Source organism: Cololabis saira, chromosome 14 (genome assembly GCF_033807715.1).
Source record: "Cololabis saira isolate AMF1-May2022 chromosome 14, fColSai1.1, whole genome shotgun sequence".
Taxonomy (NCBI): Eukaryota; Metazoa; Chordata; class Actinopteri; order Beloniformes; family Belonidae; genus Cololabis; species Cololabis saira.
Window position 1 is genome coordinate 4,672,334 of NC_084600.1, and position 24,216 is coordinate 4,696,549.

The following is a 24,216-nucleotide window of genomic DNA, read 5'->3' on the forward strand; positions in this document are numbered from 1 at the left end:
TGGTGGCATGGCAGCCATGCGTTATCTCTGATAGTTGGGGTTGCTTGGCAGAGGACGTGCTTGATAAGCAACTGGTAGAGCAGGTAACGCAAACACGCTCCCATAATCAGTACACAGCCCTCCATTCGACCATAAAATAGGCAAATGTCATTCAAACATTAAAACTTTCCCTACTTATTTACTTATTTTGTTAACAGAACCACGCCCTAGCCAGGGGCACCACGCTGTTTCATGACTTAATCATGCAACACGTGCAACGCTTAATATATCATTAAACATTTACCCCGAAAAGTTTCTTTAAAATATTGATATTTTTAGTTCTGTGCACACTCAAATGTCACTTTTACATTTCCCTGTGCAGTGATGTAATCAGTAGTTTGTCGGCCTACATAGATGGAAGATGAACTGATAACTGATAAGAGGAAAGTCGGTGGCACACTTCCTAGGAAAGTAAAACTCCTCATGCAGAATGATTAAACACATATTAACCCACAGGATCACGTAGAAAAAAGATAAGATATTTAAAAAAAAAAACAGTGAAAGAAACCCAGAATGGATCAGGAATTCTTATCACAGCCAATCAGCTTTGTTCCATCCACGTATCTGAACGTGGATTAATTTTGTTTTGCAACAACAGAAAACATGCCTATCCTTGATCTTTGTTATATCATAAGGACAAAGGTTTACTTCCAACACCTATTACATAATGACATTAAATATCTAATCCCGAGGTGAGAGGAATATGCAAGGGAAGACGTGCCAGCTTAATAACGTACAAGGGGCGAATTTTGCGCCTAAGCACCAATTATGAACGCATGAATTGCTGGTGTTAGCATAACACTGGGTCAAAGAACATCCTAAGAAAACTATTTATTCAATTTAGCAGCAACAGGTGGAACCACTATGACTACAGACGTTGCTTACTCAGATTACTCTCCGTGGGAGAGCAAAAACCTTTCACCTCCCTCTGCACGCATACAGATCCTGCATTTTGACGTCAACACGCTATCCTATTCCCTTTGAGATGTCCAGACTGCATTATTAGAAGAGGGTGTTTTGCCTTCTCGTAATTGTCCGACCTCCTGGAGAGGGTGAAGTCGAGTTACTGTACCAAATGTGCGGCGGAGCTCCAGGACAACAGCATTCCTCTCCTGACCTTACTGCTCCTCTGCTCTCATCTAATGTGAGACAATTATAAGCAGTGAATAGAAATTGGAAGAACAATGAAATTGTGCAAGCTGGTTTTGAAGGAAAACCCAAATTCCTGACTCGGAGGGTGCAGTCCCCCGCTGCTGCGAAGCACAGGTGTACACGCTAGCATTCAACATGAAGGATGAAGCCTGAACACACTTAAAGGTGTTTTATTTACTATTAAGTCATTCAGGGTGCTGGATAAGTATTTTGGGATATGTTACTTTAAGACAAGTCCTATAAATAAGTATTTGCTCAGTTCTCCTATTTACTCAGACAAACTCAAGAGTTTCCTGTTTCAATACGATGTCTGTCTTCAAGTCTCTCAAGGATCAAAGGTGAAGTTCTTTCCAAACACGTAACGAAATATATGAGAGGAGTTTTATAGATAGCAGGATCCGTCACATGGAGTTCATGGTGTTAGATGCAGCTTTCTGATCATGCCACGGAATAGCAGGAAACATGAGAATATCATGACAAGGAAATATAGTCAAAATCCAGATTACAACCGACTAGGGATGGGCGGTATGGACTAAAAAATTGATCACGATAATTTCTGGCATTTATCCCGATAATGATAAAAAATACCAATTCAACTCCACCTTTGTAACTATAAATCTATCACCACATTCAGTCTTTGGAGCCCCCAAAACACTGCTCTAAAAGAATACTAAATGCTACTAAATTACACCAATTAAATTAAATTAATAAAAACCAATTGAATTAGTACACCTGTACTGCAAAACTGTAATGACTCAGATCCTCCATGTTTGTTACACAAAAACGTATCAACGGGAATTTATCCTTTCTTTCTTTCTTTCTTTCTTTCTTTCTTTCTTTCTTTCTTTCTTTCTTTCTTTCTTTCTTTCTTTCTTTCTTTCTTTCTTTCTTTCTTTCTTTCTTTCTTTCTTTCTTTCTTTCTTTCTTTCTTTCTTTCTTTCTTTCTTTCTTTCTTTCTTTCTTTCTTTCCGGCTTTACACAAAAACGTCATCAACGGGAATTTATCATTTTTACCACGAGATGACAAATTCTTACCGTGGGGAATTTTTTTGACGGTATATCATGAACGGTAAAATATCGCCCATTCCTACAACCCACCATCTAAAGTGGCATGATGCAGGTAACAGACATGCCTCTAATCTCTCTTTTGATACCTGCCAGGAAGCTTTGAGAAGCATGAAAAGGGCAGCACGGATACAGGATACGCTGCCCCGTAGACCAGCTTCTTCAGGACAATAAGGAAGCATTTGCTCAGTGTTGCGCCAGAGATTTGAATTGCAAAACAACCCAACAGGCAGACAGAGGCTCTGTGTGAGGGCCACCAGTGAATATTCACATCCCAAACAGGCCCCAACAGGGCTGACACTGAGCTCAACAAAAGATCTGACTGAACATCTTTTTTATCCGCTGATAAATTAAATAACAAGAACAGCCAGCCTTATTGCTAATATGACTGCTTTCATGAGAAACATGTTGCACTTTGACATGAGCAAGAGTTATGTAAGTTACTGTAATAGACATTATGTCACTGATAGTTCATCTGTAATCTTATGTTACTATTATACCAAGAATGACGTCTCTTCTCAAGCTGCTTGGGACTTTGAGACACCTGGAAACTTTATCAGCCACGCAGGGCCTGATAAGGTTTTCAATCCAGACTGCTGTTAAAATACAGTTTTCTACACTTTGAGGCATAATTTGATACAGTAAAATGCACCAAGCACTAAAAATAATGTGTAATTCAAAAGCCCATGCCTTCAGCAATGGTAGGTTTTAGAAAACCTGATACCTTGAGAGTATGTTTTCAGCTAATGTGAGAACATGGTGCAATATCATCTCTGAAATGAGAATAATGAATATAAACCATCCCAAGATTAACAACAGAATCTAAATGATCCCACGTTTCTAAAAAGGACACTAAAAATTCTAAAAATTACAACGGGGGCCTTTGTTATTGATCATGTAGTTTAACATTTGGCATCGTAAAAGGAGATATAAAATTAAAGCCAAGCAACGGACAAATTATCAACCTTCTCACTGCTGTTTACTGTCTCTTCTCACCCGTCACATTTAATACACACACATTAAATTAGAATTTTGAATGTCATGAGAGATCTGCAGTTACTTTGTAACTTTGTTTAACCTTGACGCACAGCTGAAGGAAAATCATTAACCTTTTTAGACATAAACCAGTAGTTTTTGATTCAATTAACTAAACTGTGTCCTTTTTTTAGGTCCGCACCAATGTCATCGCAAACAACCTTTTCCCTAACAGCAAAAATCGCTAAAAGGAATCCTGAGCAATCGTTTCTACTTTATGCTGCACGGTGCTATATAAAGCAAACGATGTAACAATGATAATGAAAACTGTAATTTTACCCAAATAGAGTTATTCTTTGGTACCATGAAGTGCAGGTTGAACAAGGGTAATTTTGTTATAATTACATCTGTTACATCAGCACATTATTCCAATGACAAATGTGTGTCTAATGATAATTACACAGTCACACCTCCACCTCCGGTTAATATAGAGCCTGATGTTCTATGATGAAGATGCTTGAATTACTTAGTGTTAACTTTTAATCGTCCTACTTTTGAAAGTTATACAGTAACCCGATCTTACTGATCATGGAGGAGTCAAGTGAGTTCTAATCACCACTGTGCTTCGTAGCACATCTGCCACCTGTTGGGGATCTATTCCCCAAGGGCTTGTTTTACTGCCTGCGGTGCAGGTTTCCTACCTCTGACCAGGAGAGGAGTGAGAGGAGGAGGAGGAGGAAGAGGAGGATGGGTGGCCGTGAAGGGGTTTTAAGACTGTAAAACAAATCACACTCAGATTCAACTTCACTAGAAAACAGTGCTGCACACTTTGGACTTTGTAACCTGGCAAGCAAAGTTGCAGTGTGGCAACTAGGAATGGGTGATATTTTACCGTTCACGATAAACCGTCAAAAAAAATCCCCACGGTAAGAATGTGTCATCTCGCGGTAAAAACGATAAATTCCCATTGATGACGTTTTTGTGTAAAGCCGGATTTATGGTTCTGCGTTAAATCCACGCACAACGTAAAAGGAAGGAAGGAAGGAAGGAAGGTAGGAAGGAAGGAAGGAAGGAAGGAAGGAAGGAAGGAAGGAAGGAAGGAAGGAAGGAAGGAAGGAAGGAAGGAAATGAGCCAGAAAGAAAGAAAGAAAGAAAGAAAGAAAGAAAGAAAGAAAGAAAGAAAGAAAGAAAGAAAGAAAGAAAGAAAGAAAGAAAGAAAGACGGATCTGAGAGCGAGGAGTCATTCCAGTTTTGCAGTACAGGTGTAACTAATTTAATTGTTTTTTATCAATTCAATTTAATTGGTGTAGTTTAGTAGCATTTAGAGCAGTGATTTGGGGGCTCCAAAGACTGAATGTAGTGATAGATTTATAGTTACAAAGGTGGAGTTGAATTGGTTTTTTTGTGGAATTTTGTGTATTCTATTTTATTTCCTGTTGTATTTTATTCGTATTTTCTATGTTTTTTGTAAGGTGTCCTTGGGTGCTCAGAAAGGCGCCAACAAATATTTATTATTATTATTATTATTATTATTATTATTATTATTTTTTTTTTTTTAATCGTCATTTTTATTGTTATCAGGATAAATGCCAGAAATTATCGTGATACATTTTTTAGTCCATACCGCCCATCCCTAGTGGCGACCAATCCGTGGCAGCGCTGATGTGATATAGAGTGATCATCACCAATTCCTTTAATACGCCCCCCAAAAATCACCCTTTTATCTACTGAATTGACCATTCTTACGATGTGCTATTGCATTGAATCCAGCTGGGTGGGTTACCACCTTACAACAATTAGCGAACATGTCTGAAATGGAATACAGCAGCAAAATAACTCCCCTAATCATCTTATAATTTGAAAAACAAAGAAAACAGTTTGAGAGGCTGGTTTCAAACAATGTTTGTCAGTTTTGGTTGAAACATTATTTAAATAATTCACAAGCGATCCAAAACGGATCTAATTCTTTCAGCCCTGCGTTAACTTTCTCATTGTGACTCTAATAGCTCCTTCGCTACCCAGGTGCAAAAGCCATTTTAGCTCAGACAGGATATTTACACCCACTCACACAAAGACCCGTGAAGCCTCTACTTCCAGCCATGTCAGACAGCTGTAAATGCCTGGTTTATTAGTCCACATCACAGCCTTATTAATGTGTCTCAAGTCTCGGTGACAACCCCTCACCCACACCTTTTCATCAGGCCTATGAAACCTGAGCGCTGACCTTCTGACACCGGGCATTACCGGGCTCTGCTGCACACAAACATCAGCCCCACAGACTGCATGCCTTTGTCAAAACACAAAAGCTAGAGTTAGTCAAAATGTCAGTCTTCCCATTTCCCTGTTTTGAAGATGAACAGAGTAAAATTCAGTACATTCTGTGCAAAGGGCTGCTGAAGTTGCTAGTCAAACATTGTGCATATGATTTGCATTTGTCCCGATAGTTTTTCTGCGGGCAGCAACATTTTCATGTGTCCTGGTTTCATGTGTTGTAGTGCTCCTATTAATTCAACAAAATGCTGCAGGTAAATATCAAAATGCATTTGATTCTGTTTACCAGAAATGGACCAAAAACAAAACAACAACTCTAGGCCGTTCTTCTTAAGAACAATGAAAAATCTCAAATGTGGTTGCTTGCAAATGCCACTAAAGGCCAGAAGGAATTCTTTCCAGGTTGCAAATATGTTTATGATACTGTTCTATACGGTGGCCGAGACCCGCCATTGCTGAAAATAAAAGTAACACTGCAAACAGAAACAAACGCTGCTGCAAATAAAAGAAACGCTGAAAATATAAAGAAACCCTGCTGCAAATAAAATAAAAAACGACGCAAATAAAAAGGCCACAACGGAAGTGAATTACCGGGGACTGTTTTTGCTGATGCACCGAGGTTTTTATGTGAGAGGACACCGGTGTTGTTGTTTTTGTTGCTTTTATCATTAATAACAATGCCAAGAATAATCTAAAGCGTGGGTAACAATAGTTAAATTGATGAATGTGAAGTTGAGACTGTGTGTGGTGGTCAGGGACTTCTCCTCTCACGTAAAAAACACCGGTGCATCAGCAAAAATAGTCCCCGGTAATTCACTTCCGTTGTGGCTTTTTTATTTGCGTCGTTTTTTTTTTTATTTGCAGCGGCGTTTCTTTATATTTGCAGCGTTTCTTTTATTAGCAGTGGCGTTTTTTTTTATTTGCAGCATTTATTTTATTTGCAGCTGCGTTTCTTTTTATTTGCAGCGTTTCTTTAATTTGCAGCGGCGTTTGTTTCTGTTTGCAGCGTTACTTTTATTTTCAGCAATGGCGGGTCTCAGCCACCGTAGGTTCTATGATAACATTAAACTGTCTTAGAATAATATTTTCAACATGAAGGATGACTTAAGAATCTCAACTGTATGTTTTTTCCTGCTGTGGTTTGATCAGCATCTTCAACAACAGAAAAAAAGGGGGGGTGTTATTTAAAAGCCTAGTCCAGTACGTTACTCACACACTCTTGCACACACATGCACTAATACCTAAGTGTCATATGACACGGCCGTATCACAATGAGGGTCTTATTGGGCAGTACAATGGAGTGGGTGTGGTCCTGTCAGAGCAGACACACAACCGCACACACTTCCCAGCCCTTCCTCGGGAGGTCCAGTATCACCCAGCGATAACCTCTGGAAGCCATTATTCTCCTTTATGTCCATCTGTTAGACAGAGCTTTAACAGGCCTTTCAGTTCCTTCAACAAAAGAGGGAGGATCTGACAAGAGATCACAATTACACACAAAAAAAGTGATCAAAACCCAAATTAGAAAGAAAATAAAACATTCCCCCAGCATGCAACAATCCTCAAATAGACCGGAACCAAGGCAAAATGTTGAGAAAGAGAAGTTGGGATTGGGAATATGTCTCTCTTTCAAAGTCAACCCAACGAGGACCCCCGTAGTGTGTGGAATGTCGGCCCTGCAGGAGGAGGACGTGTCCACATGTATTAAACCTGCTGCACGCAGGTGGTGGTCCAAGTCCAGGAGAAATGGAGGAACATATTCACATCCTTGGAAAAAACAACTCTGTACTCTCTCTTCCTCTATTAGTCCACACATTTTTTCAGTATATCATTAACAGCTTCAGTTAAGGGACCAATATTTTCTTCAAGGTTATTATTAATTGACACCAAAACATCAGTAGCTATAAAAAATATGTCCTAAACAAGGGTTGGTTAAAGGTTACTGGAAAATAGAAACTCATTAGTTAGTCCAACTTTTAGCATTTTACTGCTAAGGCATTAGGTACTTCCCAATTTATGTTTCTGTTCGCATCATCTGTCACTACGTTTCCATGCAGTCAAAATTGGGGTTATTGCTAATATTCCGGTTACTGAAACATTCAGAATATTCCGTTTACATGGTAATGAATCATTCAGGATATCTGGATCAAACCAGCGACGCACGGAGAACGTGATAACGCAATTCCCGTCATTTCTGCTTCTTCTTCCTGTATCCAAATTCAAAACAAATGCTGCTTCACGCAACTTTTCTCTCACCTTCTTTTAAATCTGGCTATCCCGGTACTTTCTAGCGTCTACAAATGCAGAAATGTTCATATCCTTCATTATATTTATGAAGTGATTAGTCTCCTCCTGGTCTTGGTTTCTCCGTGTTTATAAGAACTTCCTGGACTCTAAAGACCAGGATTCCTTGTGAACAGAGCATGTGCAGAAAACAAATTCCTGTTCCGTTTGATGGGGATATTCCATTTGGTGTTTACATGACCCAATATTCGGGTTTTAAAAGGAGTAACCCAGGGCTCATATTGGGGTTTTTAAAAACCAGAATATGAGCAAACTCGGGTTATTCAAAGGGGTTATTGGTGTTTACATGGCCGTGCAAATTCGGGTTATTGCCAATATTCGGGTGTTAAAAGGAGTATTGATGCATGTAAACGCAGAGTGACACTTTACCTTGGACTTTTTTTGTGTGTATTATTTAATGTTACTTATTACACATTTAGAGAAGTTGTAACTTCAACATGACAGCTGAAGATGCCCGGTCTCCTCCTGTATGCTCTCAGTTAAAAGAATCAGATAATTCACACCGATTTCCTTATCAACATTTCATACAACTGTCCTGGTAGTTACTGTGATGATCTCATACAGCAAATAAAATACTAAAATACCTGAATACCTGCGTGCACACATCTATGCATGCTCAAATGTCCATCAATCACCTCCACAGGCTTTTCAAGGATGCAGTTGATAAAATGATCACAAAGCAGAATATGTTAACCAAACCATCTTAACTAGAGATTCATTATTATGTGTTGAGTATCACCATGGTGTACCAAAGCTCTAAAAGAATAACTTCTGCATGACATAATCCCCCAGATTTTGTCATGAATAGCGAGGATTTTTCCCCCCTCAAATCTCTTACTCCACTGATAATGTATTTAGTGGACTTAAGCCAGCAAAGAGGCCTTAAACTTAATCAAACAGGCCCAATCTCATTCAAATATTTCAGTATATTGCTACATTAAAAGAGTAGCAGATTCAAGTAGTTCCTAAGTATTTTTATGCTTATTATTTAATGAATTCTTCCTATTTACAGCCAGGTCTTTTGGGAAAAGATATTTTCCTGGAAACATCAGGGCTGGTGAAAGTCTTACATGCAGGTTCAAAGCTGGATGCAGACTATCACAAGCTTGCAATTATATTCCATTAAATTTGTGAACAATGAGGGTAAAAATAACTGAAATGAATAAGGTGTTTAGTGATTTAAGCCTCTAACATGTTTCTGCTCCATCTAGCTTCACAGCAATTGCGTTCGATCGGCCAAGATTTGATTAATTTCCTCATTGGTGAGTTGTTGTTTCTTCCCTGGGCCTCAGTGTCACATTGTAGTATCAGAAATGATGTCAACACTGAAGTCATCCCACACCGCAAGACACGTTAGTTCATCCTTGCAGACCAGCGGGCAAAACATCTGAGTCAAAACCACTCACACAAGTACTAGTTTTCACTTTCATTTTCACTACTTAAAAAATAAAATCAAATAACCAATAGGAAAGTTTCCCATTGAGTCCAAAAATACCTTAGGCAGTCGCCTTTTCTGTGGCTGCACTACTGTATATATTTAGTTTTTTAACTCTTTGTGTTTCCTTAGAGAAAGAGACATGGATGATGAAAGAGATGATATTTAACACCCGGGCTACATTTACACCAATGGCCCCTATGACCCTCCTATTTTTCAGCCTTGCCCTTCTGTTTACTTCCACCTTTTGTTTCCGGCGTTAATTATTCTTTAAACTTCCTGCACACACAAAAACAACCTTCTCTTGAGCAACATTACCACCTGTGTGATATTAGTAAATGTGTGTATAACCACATGCTTGCATGCTTGTATTAATGTCCAGTGGTGTGTGTCAAGTGCTGGGCTGCTTCTTTATCTGACACGTCGCCCGAGCAATGAGACATAAAATGGGATGTGGGCCAACGAGTACTTATGTGGGCGCTTTTGGATTCTTGTGCGTCAGCGCACTCTTGTATATGCATATATGCAAGCATTCCACCTACATGAAGGTCTGATCTGCATTAACTTGTGTGTGTCTCTGTGCAGCCTCCGGGGTCACAGCAGACCCTGGCAGAGCCTGGCAGCCGGCAGCCGGCACAGAGAGCCCAGTGTGCTCCTAGAGCAGCCAACATCTGACCACCGGCCCCCATCAGCCAACATTAGTCCACGGGCCAGAGCCCAAAATTTCACTGGTCAGCACCACTCAAGGTGACCAAACTTACTTATGATTTTTGAAAATATCCACGTCTGTAGATGATATTCTGGTATGATAACCTTCCTGAGTGGCAGCTGGATCATAGTGATCAGCTCATGAAGTTACCCACCCCCTTCAGAAAATTACATTTTAGATTCTGCTGCATATCCTGGTTTAGACTCAGGTACAGCTAAGATGTGAATCTTTCTGACCAACATAGAGGTCACCGCAGCTCTTTAAACTATAAACAACACACAATTTTACACAATTTTCGCCTAAATGATATACTATCTTTTAGCCCTGTGTCATCTAGGATTAACAGAGACACAAAATACAAAAACTTAAATACTGACAGGCCCATAAGGATTCAGTAAATGTATAATATACCCCATAATATATCATTGTTGCAGGTCATTGTGAGCCTTAAACTAGAAGAGCATCATTAGGCTCCTATGAAACTATAACAGCCACTAATGTCACAAACTGGTGTTTATCATGCAAATACACAACATAAAGGAACCACAATGAGATAAAGAACCAGCTTAGTTTTATAAACAACATTAGAGACACAAAATACAAAAAATAAAAAATACAAAAACTGGAATACTCTCAGGATCATAAGGATTCAGGAAATGTATAATATACCCAATTTAGAATCATCAATGAACCTGAAGAGGGTGGTAACTTCATGAGCTGATAACTATGTTACAGCTGCCACTCAGGAAGGTTATCATACCAGAATATCATCTACAGACATAGATATTTTCAAAAATCATAAGCAAGTTTGGTCACCTTGAGTGGTGCTGATATCTGGTCTGGAACATGGACTAACATCTGACCACCGGTGTTCTGCCAATCCTTGCTCCCCGTACCGAAATGCTACTTTGTGGTTCTGCGCACGCGCACAGTCGATTTTCAAAGTTTGATTGCCACGCCCATCATTTCTTGCACGATGTAAAGTGGATAATATGGGACGTTGAGTAGTTGATCCTTCAAAATAAACTACACGAATTGCATTACACTTTGTGAATATTATATGATAAAGAGGAAAAAAACTCAATTATATCGCTTATTTACAATGACGGCCTGGCAAAAGACAAGGACCACTTGGGGGCAAAGAAGTGTGCTAGGGAGTAAAACACAGTAAAATTGTAGCTCTGCAAAAGGTAAAAAAACCATTAGGGAGCATTTGTTGGCAAAGCAGCAAAAAATGTCAGAACACCGGCCCCCATCAGCACTGGTCTCTGCCACGGCACAAAACACCAGGCTCACATTTCTCTCTGAGCAACTCTGCCACTGCCATTGTGCCTATTGTTCGTACTTTAAATAAAACATAGGCTACTCATTTGGCAAAAAGGCCCTCCGTGCATAATTCAGAGGCAGGTATCAATTTGAGGTAAGGAGATGAGGTTAAGCAGGGAAAATGTCAGTAGTTTCAGTCAGCAGGGACTAAAGTCTTAACTGTGGCAGTAGTTAGATGTGCTGATAACAGTAGTTAGGGCTGCAATAGGTCCTTACAATATATTGTATTATAGTAGATTGGGCAGTCAGATCTAAAGTCCAGGGTAATATTTAAAATATTGTTGTTTTTTTTGGCCCACAAGTCATAATAACCCTAAATTATGAAAAGGTGTCGAGTTTAATTTTTCACTGTTAATTTAGACTAATAATCAGATACCTTGTATTTGACCACCAAGAACCAATTTATAGCTAATTAAAGCCTGTGTTAGTATGTAATATTACTGTATATTAAGAAAGAAAGAAAGAAAGAAAGAAAGAAAGAAAGAAAGAAAGAAAGAAAGAAAGAAAGAAAGAAAGAAAGAAAGAAAGAAAGAAAGAAAGAAAGAAAGAAAGAAAGAAAGAAAGAAAGAAAGAAAGAAAGAAAGAAAGAAAGAAAGAAAGAAAGAAAGAAAGAAAGAAAGAAAGAAAGAAAGAAAGAAAGAAAGAAAGAAAGAAAGAAAGAAAGAAAGAAAACTGTTGGAGATGTATTAGTGCTGCTGAACTGAAGGCAGATGTCGCTTATTCTTATTCAAGGACAAGACGAACTTTATAAACAACACTCCGTATATAAACGTCCACTGTTATATCTGCCACTGTTATATATGTTATATCCTTTATTTTGCTCTAATATAACTAACTTATGTCCGTGTTTGCAGTAAACATTAACCAAGAGGCTGAGAGTTGCCAACCGAAACTCCGGGTGAAGGCTGATTTATGGTCCGCGTCACACCAACGCAGAGCCTACGGCGTACGGTGCGCGTCGCCGCGTTACCTACGCCGTATTCTACGCCGTCGATTTAACGCGGAACCATAAATCAGGCTTGGTACCTGCTGCACCTGCCGCTGCTGCGGAGTCACCTTCACCTACCTGTTCCAGTCCCGTCTCTGCTCAGCTTCTCTCCTCGTCTCCCTCGGGTGGGTCCCCCACTTCTGGAGTCAACGACAGCGGAATAAAAACTCGAGCTCTGGAGGAACGGGTCACTTTTCTCTTCGTGTGACAGATGTGTTTACACCGTCTCTAATGAGCTTCCAGTCCCCACTAAGCTTCACCTCTCCGCCGGGTGGCGAGAGGAGCGGATGAGAGGTGACGGACGGCCCAGGCGACCAATCAGCGGCCGGAGGGGGCGGGCACTTGTGGAAGCCTCGACACCCTATTGGTCAGATTGGTTTAGGGGCGGGGCGGTGGAAAAGTGAATTCCCCTTGTATTGTTTTGATGATCTTAAATTTACGAAGGAGACAGTAACTAAACCGGAGCAGTGGCAGAATAAAGGATTTTGCTGAATGTAACAAAGGGGGACCTTGTAGTACCCTAAATTGTAATTTCCTGAAAATGTAATAAAATTTGCACTAAAATCAATTCAAAATGTAATAAAACCCAATAATGTAATAAAATATCCTGACGGATTATGTAATAACATGTAACATGTAATACCTTATTACATTATTGGGAATTTATTACATGGTACGCGAAGTCTGCAATTTAACCCAATAGTCATTCTGGTGTTTCAAATCCAGCATATATAACATTATTAGATACTTAAAACACAAAATGTAGAACTCTGGACTGAAAATGAACATATATATTACATTATTTGTCAAGTATTACATTATCAGTTTTGGAAAAAAAAAAAGACCCACCTGAAAATGTAATCAATTATCAATAAGGTATTACATTATCGGTAAAAATGTTATTACAATATCAGTCAGGATATTTTATTACATTATTGGTGAAGTTATTACATTTTCGATTGAGTTAAGTGCAAATTTTATTACATTTTCAGGAAATTATTACATTGTTTATTACATTATTACAGACCTGTAAATCAATTTGATCTAAAAATAAAAAATAATTTTAAATAATTAAATTCTGTAAATGTAGGGAGTCTGGGGGCATTGGTCTTATGGCTTAAATATAGTTTATATTACAGAATGGTGCACAATGCAATGGAAATGTGACAATTTAGATATATTTAGGACAAAACTTTAAAAATAGTTCAAGATAGGTACAAATAAAAAACGTTTGTGATAAAGATGAAAAAAAGCCACCAAATGTAACTCAAAATCGTATTTTTAGGATATAAATGAGACAGACTAACCATAAAAAGTAACGATCAAAATGAGAAGATACCAGCATTCCTTATCAAAAAGTTACACAACCAAACATCTCTGGTTGTTTTGGTTCTCACTGAGACAAGTTTGGCCTTTTTGGATGTCTGTGCCCACAGTCAGTTTCTTTGATAAAGCATCCATGATAGTGATATGAAAATATCAATCTTTGAAACCTAGAACCCAATAAAAAGTAACAAAAATAAAAACCTGAATCATTGTTACAATAACGGTCTACATAAGAGTTGAGGCTTGCATGCAGCACGTTGTTGATTGAGAGCAGCTAATCATTTCTAAGAAGCTCTGCAATGCAAAGCTACATAAACTACTTTGAATAGTTTTGCGATTACTTGCTCAGAAAGATTAACTTAGCACATTTTTCCCCCCTTTCTGAATTAGACTGGGCTTAAATTATTTGGATAACATGGTGATATAAAATAAGCATTAACAAGAATAACTGTAATCAAACAGTGTTGCATTTGCTTACAACACAGTATATTAAAAATGCTGCTTTTAGGAACATAAAATGTGACTTTTAGAGCTATCTTAAATTATGAACCTTATCTAGATACAACTACTTTTTTCCCCTTTAAACTCAGATCCTTGAGCCTCCGGTCCATTCTTAAAGTCTAATTACACATGACTAAATGTTAAGCTTTGTGAAGCCTGTAGAATATCCCCGCTAACACTTTAAGACACTTACCATTGTTCACGCCAGTGTATGGCCTCCAGGTCGAAAAGGACTCATAGTAACTGGACCTACACATCAACATGCATGAATGAATGAATGAATGTTAGACAATAGCAGCTCCGTCCACTTGGTGGCAACTTTCCAACTGAGAACCATCAGCTAACAAACACATGGAGGTTTTACAAAAATCACAACAGTGTGTCTCGCCACGGTCCATTACTGAGTTTTCAAATCCCAGATATCAGTCTTTTCAATGTCTGTATTTACAGGACTGTCTCAGAAAATTAGAATATTGGGATAAAGTTCTTTATTTTCTGTAATGCAATTAAATGTAATCCATTCTGGATTCATTACAAATCAACTGAAATATTGCAAGCCTTTTATTATTTTAATATAGCTGATTATGGTTTACAGTTTAAGATTAGGATTTTCAGAATATTATATTTTTTTGAGATAGGATATTTGAGTTTTCTTAAGCTGTAAGCCATGATCAGCAATATTAAAATAATAAAAGGCTTGCAATATTTCAGTTGATTTGTAATGAATCCAGAATGTATGACATTTTTGTTTTTGTAATTGCATTACAGAAAATCACAATATTCAAATTTTCTGAGACAGTCCTGTATGTGCAACCTTGTATGACATTATTTACTTTGTGATTAAATAGTTTAATTTCTAACCAGTGTAGTTTTGTCCATTGGACTTGTTTCAGTTTTTGGCAGCGTCCCCTCTGATTTGATAAACAGCGTGTGAAGATATTTACTCTTCTGTTAGACGCTATAGATAAACTTTGATTGCTCATACTTGGCTTTTTTTTTAAATGCTTAACTGCATAAAATACATCACAAGAGGAAAAATTCTAAAGGATCTCAAAGGGTTTTATAATTTAAGTAAAATATTTTAAACTTAACCCCCATCTTGCAAGATTGAAGCTGTTAAGCATAAGAGACGTACTGAATTCATATAACCATCGTACTAACAAAAATCAATTACACACATTTAAACATATCCATATATATTTTATTCTCAATACGGCAAAATACAAAGAATATTTAGGACAGACTCTCATTAGTCACAATTAATACTCACTTCACAAGAATGCTTTTAAATTACATTACCCAAGTTTGAAGATCAAACTCAATGAGTACCTTGAATCATATTGCATCCATCATATATAGCATCTGTCATCAGTTCTCTTAAAACTAGCCCAGTTTAGTTCATTGTACATAGTGTATGCTGCTTGTCTCACTTAGGAGACGACTTTTAGAAAAGAGGTGTTATACAACATACTGCATAAACTGCTACAACTGTTCTGAAGAGTGGAGAAATACCTCGGTTTTAAAAGACATGTTGGACCAATTGTTCAAAAGGGACACATAGTAAATACACCTCTCTGAGCAAGAAACAGACAATAGACTGTACATGCTATCCATCCATCCATCCGTCTCCATGAGCTCCACAATATACAATTCATGAAGTACGCGGCTCCATATCAAATACAGAGAAGACAAAATATTCACACTTGGATTTAGAGACATTAAAGATTATGTAGCGACTGAGATACAGTTGAGAGGAAAACCAAGAATACAAGCACATAAGAAAAGGGACAGAGAAAAATAATTTGATATACAGTGTTAACAGACTGGGATGTCATCTGCAACAACTATGGATGGGGGGCGGGGGTCGAGAAAAAAAATGTGCATGAAGTATCTCAATGTATTTACAGCATTTTTTTTTTTTAATTTAATAAAAATGTCAACCTGTAGTAGAAATTCACCCTGAAAGAAATGTTATATTTACAATTTATACAATTGTATTTAAATAGAACCATGCAAGTGTTAACATCTTTCTACTGAATGTCAAAAAACCTTATCTTACCCTGGATTCTTTCAAGTTAGAATTAAAATTAATTACTACTTACAATGAAATCTCATCATGAACAACTCCAAATACATATACATCTTCCTATTTCATAAAATGGTACTTCTTAAAAAAAGAAAGAAATAAGCAAAGAGGCAGAAAAATAAATAAGTGTGAGTAGCAAACTGTTAAAAATAACTCTGTTTTTTTTTTGTAGTTTTTTTTCTTTTTACTTTTGTCTATAAGATAGCGTAGAGAACACAAGGCGCCAACCTCAGCTTCCAAATGTACCAGTGTATGAAGACATTAACTGGGCTTACAAAACCCACAGAGGGACTCGTATGAGAAAACCTCCAGCTTTAAGTACAAAATGGCTCAAAGCCATCCGTGTTTGGTTTTACAAAAAGATCTATGTACACACATATACTAAACCAGTACACAAAATTGCAAAAGCTAAAGGCATTGGACACTTGAGTAAAACAGGTTTCTCACTGAGGCAGAAAAAAAACGAAGAGAGGGTCTTTTTGTTTTTGTAAAAATCCTGCATAGATTAAAAGAATACCTCCTCTAACCTTCTCTCATTCAAGTGTAAGAGAAAATAACAGTATCCCCTCTTGCAATAAAGGCCAGGGAGCCAATGAAGGAAACAAAATAATAATGAAAAGAAAAAAAAAAAGAGCGAGAGAGAAGAAACACGGTCACTGGTGGGCCAAACTAAATCTTGTCTTTTAATTTTGAAGTGAGGAATTTAAAGAGATTTTTCTGAAACGTTGTGTCTCTTTCTTGTCCAGTTAAAACTAACAGACCAATAAAGATTACACAAATACTATTTAGACGAGGTTTAGCATTTCCAGCATGTTTTGGTAAGACATCGGCTTAGAAGAAAGGAGAAAAAGAAACTAAACAAACTTGTGAAGATGACACCCAATCACTTGGAACATAAATTAACATCATTAACATCTTTATTGGAAACCACTGCCATCAACATGTGCATTGATCAAAACAAATAATTTTAAGCAAAAAGAAGAAAAAAAAAATATATATATATATCTGGAAAGCAGGCATATTCATTGACTCAATGCTACTCAGCCTACTGTACCATCTGCTTTCTTGTAAGACGAGCATGATTCAGTTCAGAATTTAAATAGGAACAATTACAAATACTTGTTCATATCACGCCTGTTGCAATTCTACATTTTGGATTTGCTTGGCTAGAAGACAAAAACCATGCTTAGTGTATAAATAGATTCTATATTGTATTTATATTTCTTTTGTGAGATATACAGTCATAGAATTAAAACTCTGTTGTATAAATGCAACACTGCTAATCTCCATCACTATTGACTTTTATCCATTTCATTTTTATCCTAACATCTTTGCTTTAAGATGAATTTGTGCCAAATTACTGGAAACGGGGCCAGTTTTGATAAACTTCAACATCTGCAATGTGAATGTGAACACAATCTTCAATACTTATGACAGTCCCTGCAGTTCCTTAGAAAAATATACTTCTGACAAACAATCGGATCAAAAAAAAAAAGAAAAAAACAACACTGAGTGGAAGTGACTCTTTCTTCAGGATACTTTTAGAACAATGCAGCTACAAGTGTGAAAACAATTCAAAGGAGTTGGGTTCTAAGAAATGAAAAAGCCAGAAAACCTCACTGTTAAAATGATAGTTTGTTAAGTCCCTGCAGCTCCATAAAGAGCGGAGAGCGATTACTGAATGGTTAAGGGTTCTAATACGCCAAACTGATGAAGAAGCAGCAGTCTGTCACCTGGTATTACTGGGCTGAAAGTATAAACTACAAAGATAACATCCATAGTGTTGCAAAGTTGATGAGAACATAGCTTTGCAGTGCAGCATGGGGGAAGAGTTTCCATTATTCAATAAGGTTAAAAATGCAAAGAAACCTATCTCTTTGAAAACTCAGGTACTTGAATTTAGATTTTGGTTTGCACACAGCTCTAGCTCGGTTTGAATGTTGCATCTGGAATCAAAACCCTTTAGTTTGAACCAAATATTATTTTGAGGGATTGTGCACTTTTTTTGTTGCTTTTTTTTTTTTAAATGAGCATTTTAGGTTCATGCACAATCAAGCAGAAGGATTTCTCTCACCGACAGACCCAACAGATTAAGCATGACTAAGCTGATAAAAACTCAAATTTGACGGGGTCCAACGGAACTGACATTACACACAGATGTCTGCCGACAATCCTGACGTTAACAGGCCGTTGTCAGCTTGATGTGTAGGGGCCCTAAAACTAAAGAAATCTGACCGATATTTCATCTGATAGCAGGGCACAAAGCAGCTTGTGGTTCTGAAAAAATAAACCAATAAGATGCTGTTAAAAATGAATACATGAGTTCAAAAAGGCCATTAATAAATAGTTGTTTCAAAAGAATGCATCTATTGTACTCATTAGCCGTTCTTGCTCTCGTCTTAGGGGCGTGTGAATCCAGATTTACCATCGTCGCTGTTTTAGGATAACTTAGAAAGATTTCATCTTCTTTGCAATAAAAAGATACAAGTTGCCAGCTTTCATTATGGACTAAATAATTCACATACAAGTGATTAAACCTGTGGCTAAAGCAAGAAGGAAAAAAAAAAAAAAAAAAAAAAAAGATAATTTATTCAGATATTATTGGTGACTTTTCCTGTAGCTCAAATACAAGGCACAAAAATGATAAAGAGAAACCTTCATTTAAAGCACCTTTGGTGTTTCTGCGAGGTACTTTGGTGAAAGTAAAATAAAAAGTTAAAAGCCAAAGTAGCCTATAAACCAAACCCCAGTTTTAGTGTATTCATAATAAATCATTTGCCCAGTGCTTTCATGCCAAAGAGATAAAAACATGGCCTTGAACAACGTTGTAAGAATGCCGAGAGATGAAGCCGGGCGATAAGATCTTTTCTCTTTTGATTGGTCTCCATGTGTGCTGCCGCCGGAGATGTGAATGCTCTGAACTGCTCTGTGTTTTTGGCAAAGCTGGTGCAGGAGATGGACACAGTGTTGGAGATATGTCTGAGAGGTTCGTCACATGTGAGCGGACATGGAGGAGCAGAGGTGACTGCGTTGGTGTGAGTACAGTACGTAGCTGTTCTGTGTGTGTGTTTGTTGGAGCACTGGTTGCTGAGAGGTGTGTGTGTGTGTGTGTGTGTGTGTGTCTGGAAGCAGCGTGCAGATATCTAGTCCTTGCTAGGGAATAAGTTTAGCGTCCAGGCGCAGCCAGTGAAGGCCCTGCCGCGTGTAACGCACCAGTTCTGTCATGCTGCTGGTGTTGAAGATCAGAGGACCCATCACTTTGTCCAACTCCAAGAAGAATTCTGGGGAAATCAAGACGGCAGAAAAGAGTCATCAGGATGATAAAATAATTGACAAAATGTAAAAAAAACACAATAACTTCTAAAAATCTAAAACAACACAACCTACAGTGCAAAATCAATTGGTATTGAATTTCCAATGTTTTGATAATATCATTTTATTCATCAGTCCATTAAGTCCTGGACTGTAAAAGCACAACTTCTGGAATTTGCTTTGGCTTTAAGCTACATTTCTTTAGGATTTTTACCCTCATTTAACTTTACTCCATTTCATTTCACTGCAAAAAACTCAAAATCTTAACAAGAATATTTGTCTTATTTCTAGTTAAAATGTCAAATTTTTAGTCAAAAAATCTCATTACACTGACAACAAGAGTCATTACCAGAAAAATAACTTATTTGACAATTTGCACCTGTTTTGAGTAAATTTTCAATTGAAATAAGTAGAAAAATCTGCCAGTGGGACAAGATTTATCTTCTCATTACAAGCAAAAAAATCTTGTTCCACTGGCAGATTTTCTACTTATTTTAAGTGAAAATTTACTTGAAACAGGTGAAAATTGTCAAATAACAAGTTATTTTTCTGGTAATGACTCTTGTTTTAGTGTAATGAGATTTTTTGACTAAAAATGAGACATTTTAACTAGAAATAAGACAAATACTCTAGTTAAGATTTTGAGTTTTTGCAGAATACAACATGATTTAGTGGGCCAGCAGGTTCATATGATTAAAATATACCAAATTTTTATCTAAAAAGTGCTGCAGCCCTCCTGTATCATCCTGCTCACTGCATAAAAATGCTGCATTATGTGAGTGCTTAAAAGAAAGACTTTACTGCACTAAAAGGTGATTTTGAGTCTTAAAAGCCACCATTGATGTCATAAGACCACAGTAGGAGTCTTGATAAACAGTATTTGCAACCTGCAGAAAACTCAGTTGCTCTCACAGCAGAGAACGAGACAAGACGGACAACTTGCTGCCAACTGTGAAATCAAATATTGATCTGTCCACATTTGTGCTTTAACCACGTAGCTGAATGTTGTTTTAAACTCAGTAAAAACACTGTAGATATAACAAAGTGGATTGGATATTCCTGAGAAGCCGCTTGCAAAATAATATTTTTTACGATACAAGAAAAGTAATAAATCATAAATAAGTCAACATTAGTCACTGCACATCCTCCCTCAGCTGTGTTTACACAGGCTGGAGAGTGAATCATATCCATGTATCCGTAGACGCCCATGGAGCTGCTGCGGTACGTCAACGTCGCCGCCATATTGGATGTGGCAAGAGTAAATGGACTTATTTTCATAAAGCGCCTTTCTACAAAGAAATTTACGTTTTACGTCTCAGTTATTCATTCACACACGCACTAATATACTTGGGAAACAGTTAGGCACCAAATATAATATATTTAATTTTCTCAGATGGCAAAAATAAGAACTGTATTGATCCCACATAGGAGTAATTCATGTTATATCAGCTATAGAGAACAAGGTAGTGCCGAAAAACAATATATATCCCCCCTCACTAAAATAAGAAAAATAGAGAAACATATTTTCTCTTATTTTTTAAATTCTTTTTCTTATTTTTGCCATCTGAGAAAATTAAATATATTATATTTGGTGCCTAACTGTTTCTGAAGTATATTAGTGCGTGTGTGAATGAATAAATGAAACTCAAAAAAAAAAAAGGATTAAGTACTGCTTTCTTTGAACCACCAGACTTAATTCATATTGAAAGCCCCTTTTTATTGTTGCCTAGACATTTTTGATGAAGTGATAAGTTATGCATCTTATTACAGCCTAGCTTGGCACAAACACTCCTGATTCTTTGTAGCTGTTTGCGCTCCACTTAACCTAAATGTTTACATGCTCTCAGTAGTTTCACACAAGAGCCAGTATGTTTCATTTTTGCAGCTAAAGTTCTCCATGTTTAGTTGCTGTGGTGGAAAATATGTTGACTCATTTGTCCAAAAAATATTTTCCTAGACCAGTAACCAGTTGATGAGAAAATATGTTTCTCTATTTTTCTTATTTTTGTGAGGGGGGATATACTGTATATTGTTTTTCGGCACTACCTTGTTCTCTATAGCTGATATAACATGAATTACTCCTATGTGGGATCAATAAACTTCTTATTTTTGCCATCTGAGAAAATTAAATATATTATATTTGGTGCCTAACTGTTTCCCAGGTATATTAGTAAAACGTAAATTTCTTTGTAGAAAGGTGCTTTATGAAAATAAGTCAATTTACTTGTATTAGTTTACAGCGCAGTCTTGAATATTCAATATGGCGGCGTCGTTGACGTACGGCTCAGCGCTGGATGGGGCATCTACGTATATATGTCTATGAATGAATAACTAAAACAGCCAACCCTGAGTCTGCCTCACCTTTCTGCTCCTTGGAGAGCTGCTCCGCCTGGTCCCAGATCTCCGTGGCGTACAGGAAGTTGGAGGTGACCTGGACGTAGCTGGCAGCCATCTGGTGGATGCGCTGAGGTATAGTCACAGACGAGCTGTTGTTGCTGGTGCTGCTGACTAGTGAGTGACCGCCCGCCGTCCCCGGAGACAGCTTGGGAGAGACTGGAGACGGCATCCCTGCTGCCTTGCTGCGTGCAGAGACAAGTTGACATGATAAGGACTTCAAGGGGGGGCTGCCTTAGTACAGCAAGTATTCATTTTCTAAAACAAAAAGCTATAAATCTTTGATGGCTGCGGCAACTTCCGTTCAGAATAACAGCAAGACATCAAAACTGTAACCCCTGGAAAACATATCTGCAGTATATTGCCTAACGTTCAACGCTCAGCAGGAAGCAGATGTCTCCTTCACGAGGGTTTTAATACTTCAAACGGCACAAAGAGGATGTGACTTACTTTCCCATTCCAGGAGAGGGAGCCTGGGTGTTGCTCAGAGAATTCTGTCCAACGAAATGAGGGAAAAAGGACATTATGTACAAACTTTGTAGGCAGTTTTGCACATTTACAATATGACTTTTATTGATTTTTCTCTAGGTTAACGTTTTTGAAATAGCACTGAATTCCAGCTTCTGAGAATAAAAAAGTACCTTTAGGTGTTCGGTGAGTGTTTTGGAGTATTTTAGAGCACTGTCTTTCCTCAATTTGAACAACCGCAGGTAGAGAAGAGACTGGCAACGGAGGCTGGAGAAAGAGACGTACAATTATGACTTGCAAAAGAAAAGGCAGCAATGTGTGGGCAGTTTATATTTACAAACAGTTAGGATCAGCACAAGCAGGTAGGACAACTTTCCGAGGTTAAGGACGCAGAAAAGCCTTCTTACCAAAGCACGGCCAGCCTCTTGTCTGCTGAAGTGGCATCTGGGGCCATGTAGCTTTTTAACTTCATAGTGTATCTGAAAGCAGAAGCGGAACAAGAACAAAGGTTTAGAAACAGACAGACATTTTTATATTAGTGAGATTTAAATGTTATTAGTTTGTCTAGTTATAATGTTGCTTTTTGTGCATGGCTTTTTATTCTGTCTTTAGTGCTTTTGTCCTGTTTGTTTTTGGCCTGTTAATGTGTTACTGTGTCTCGTGTTATTAATGATGATGTTACTGTTGCTGCTTCATGTTGTTTCTGTTTTCATTTGTAGCATTTGTCTGTTGTTGAGCTTATGTTAACCTGTGTGTGTATGTATTTTAGCTTAGTTTTTTACCTTTTAATCTTTATTCTGATATAGCCTTTTTATTCGGAAATGTTTTATTGATTGTATCTAATCATTTTTCTCTTATAGGTTGACTATTTTTACACCAGTCCAGGGACAGCGGATGCAAAATAGCCTTTTTGGCTAATTCTGGCACATTTTACATTTGTTTAAATGTGTTATTAATGTGCATTGTCCCTTTTTTCTAAACCTTTAAATAATAAATAAAAAAATAATTAACAGCCTTCCTGTAAAAAGGAGCATTCCACTTTTCACTAAGTATTTAGAGAGCCAGCATCAATGCAGCAGAATGACAGACAGCAACCTTCTTTCTTGCTAAAAGCCTCGTTCTTACATTACCCAAATTCATCTCAATCCTGACTAGGTTTTCTGCATGATTATACACGTATGGAAGCTGATATAGACGTGAGCTTTACCTCCAGCCAGAGATGAGGAGCAGGATTTGTCTGCACATGTTTCTCCTCATTTCCATACATGTAGGACTGGCCTGAGGCTGAATCAACTAATGCAAAGTTCTTAAGACGTATAAACGTGCGTTGGTGCATAAAAACGGGTCTTGAGAGAGTCTTTCTGCGACCGTGATTCATGTATTGATGATATACACTAAAAAAAAACAATCTAAGCGCATGTAAATATAACATATTTAAATCTGTGATATTAACAATTAAAAATGAAGTTTGTTGCTTTACATGAACTTAATCTGCATTTGTTCAAAAAACAAGACATTGTGCATTTTTTCCTTAACCAGCATTATTTATGTAATCCCAGTAATCTTTTCATTTACACACAAACAACAAGCAATGATCTTGTTCTATTTACTTTTCCTTTAACAATTTTTATCTATTGGGCAGATTGACCCACGTTTAGATGAAACATGCTTTATTTGTTTTATGTACAACACAACAGTAAAACATATCTTGCTTGATCTACTTTAAAAAAAATGTATGCGACTTTTTTGCATGAGATTTTTATGTAGATCAAGAAAGACTAGTCTTTGTATAATTTTTTGTATTTTAGTATGTACAAAATTCATTTGCAACTAAAGTCAACTTAATTTTTGCAAGTAAAGTCAAC

The 24,216-nt window shown here is 37.4% G+C and overlaps 2 protein-coding genes across 7 annotated transcripts in view; both read right to left on the reverse strand.

Annotated features, from left to right (window-relative positions):
* Positions 1-12,504, reverse strand: part of shroom1 (shroom family member 1) — a 44,117-nt gene extending 31,613 nt beyond the window's left edge. For both annotated transcript variants that reach the window (XM_061739440.1, XM_061739437.1), the window contains exon 1: positions 12,343-12,504. The gene's annotated coding sequence lies outside the window, so the exon portion shown is untranslated. The remainder of the gene's footprint in view (positions 1-12,342) is intronic.
* Positions 12,505-15,270: 2,766 nt separating this feature from the next.
* aff4 (AF4/FMR2 family, member 4) overlaps positions 15,271-24,216 on the reverse strand; it is a 47,833-nt gene continuing 38,887 nt past the window's right edge. For all 5 annotated transcript variants that reach the window (XM_061739447.1, XM_061739449.1, XM_061739446.1 and 2 more), the window contains 5 exons: positions 22,759-22,830; positions 22,525-22,618; positions 22,334-22,377; positions 21,851-22,068; positions 15,271-19,458 (listed from right to left, as the gene is read on the reverse strand). In XM_061739447.1, the coding sequence (XP_061595431.1) occupies positions 19,331-19,458; positions 21,851-22,068; positions 22,334-22,377; positions 22,525-22,618; positions 22,759-22,830 (556 nt within the window). In that variant the 3' untranslated portion in view covers positions 15,271-19,330. The remainder of the gene's footprint in view (positions 19,459-21,850; positions 22,069-22,333; positions 22,378-22,524; positions 22,619-22,758; positions 22,831-24,216) is intronic.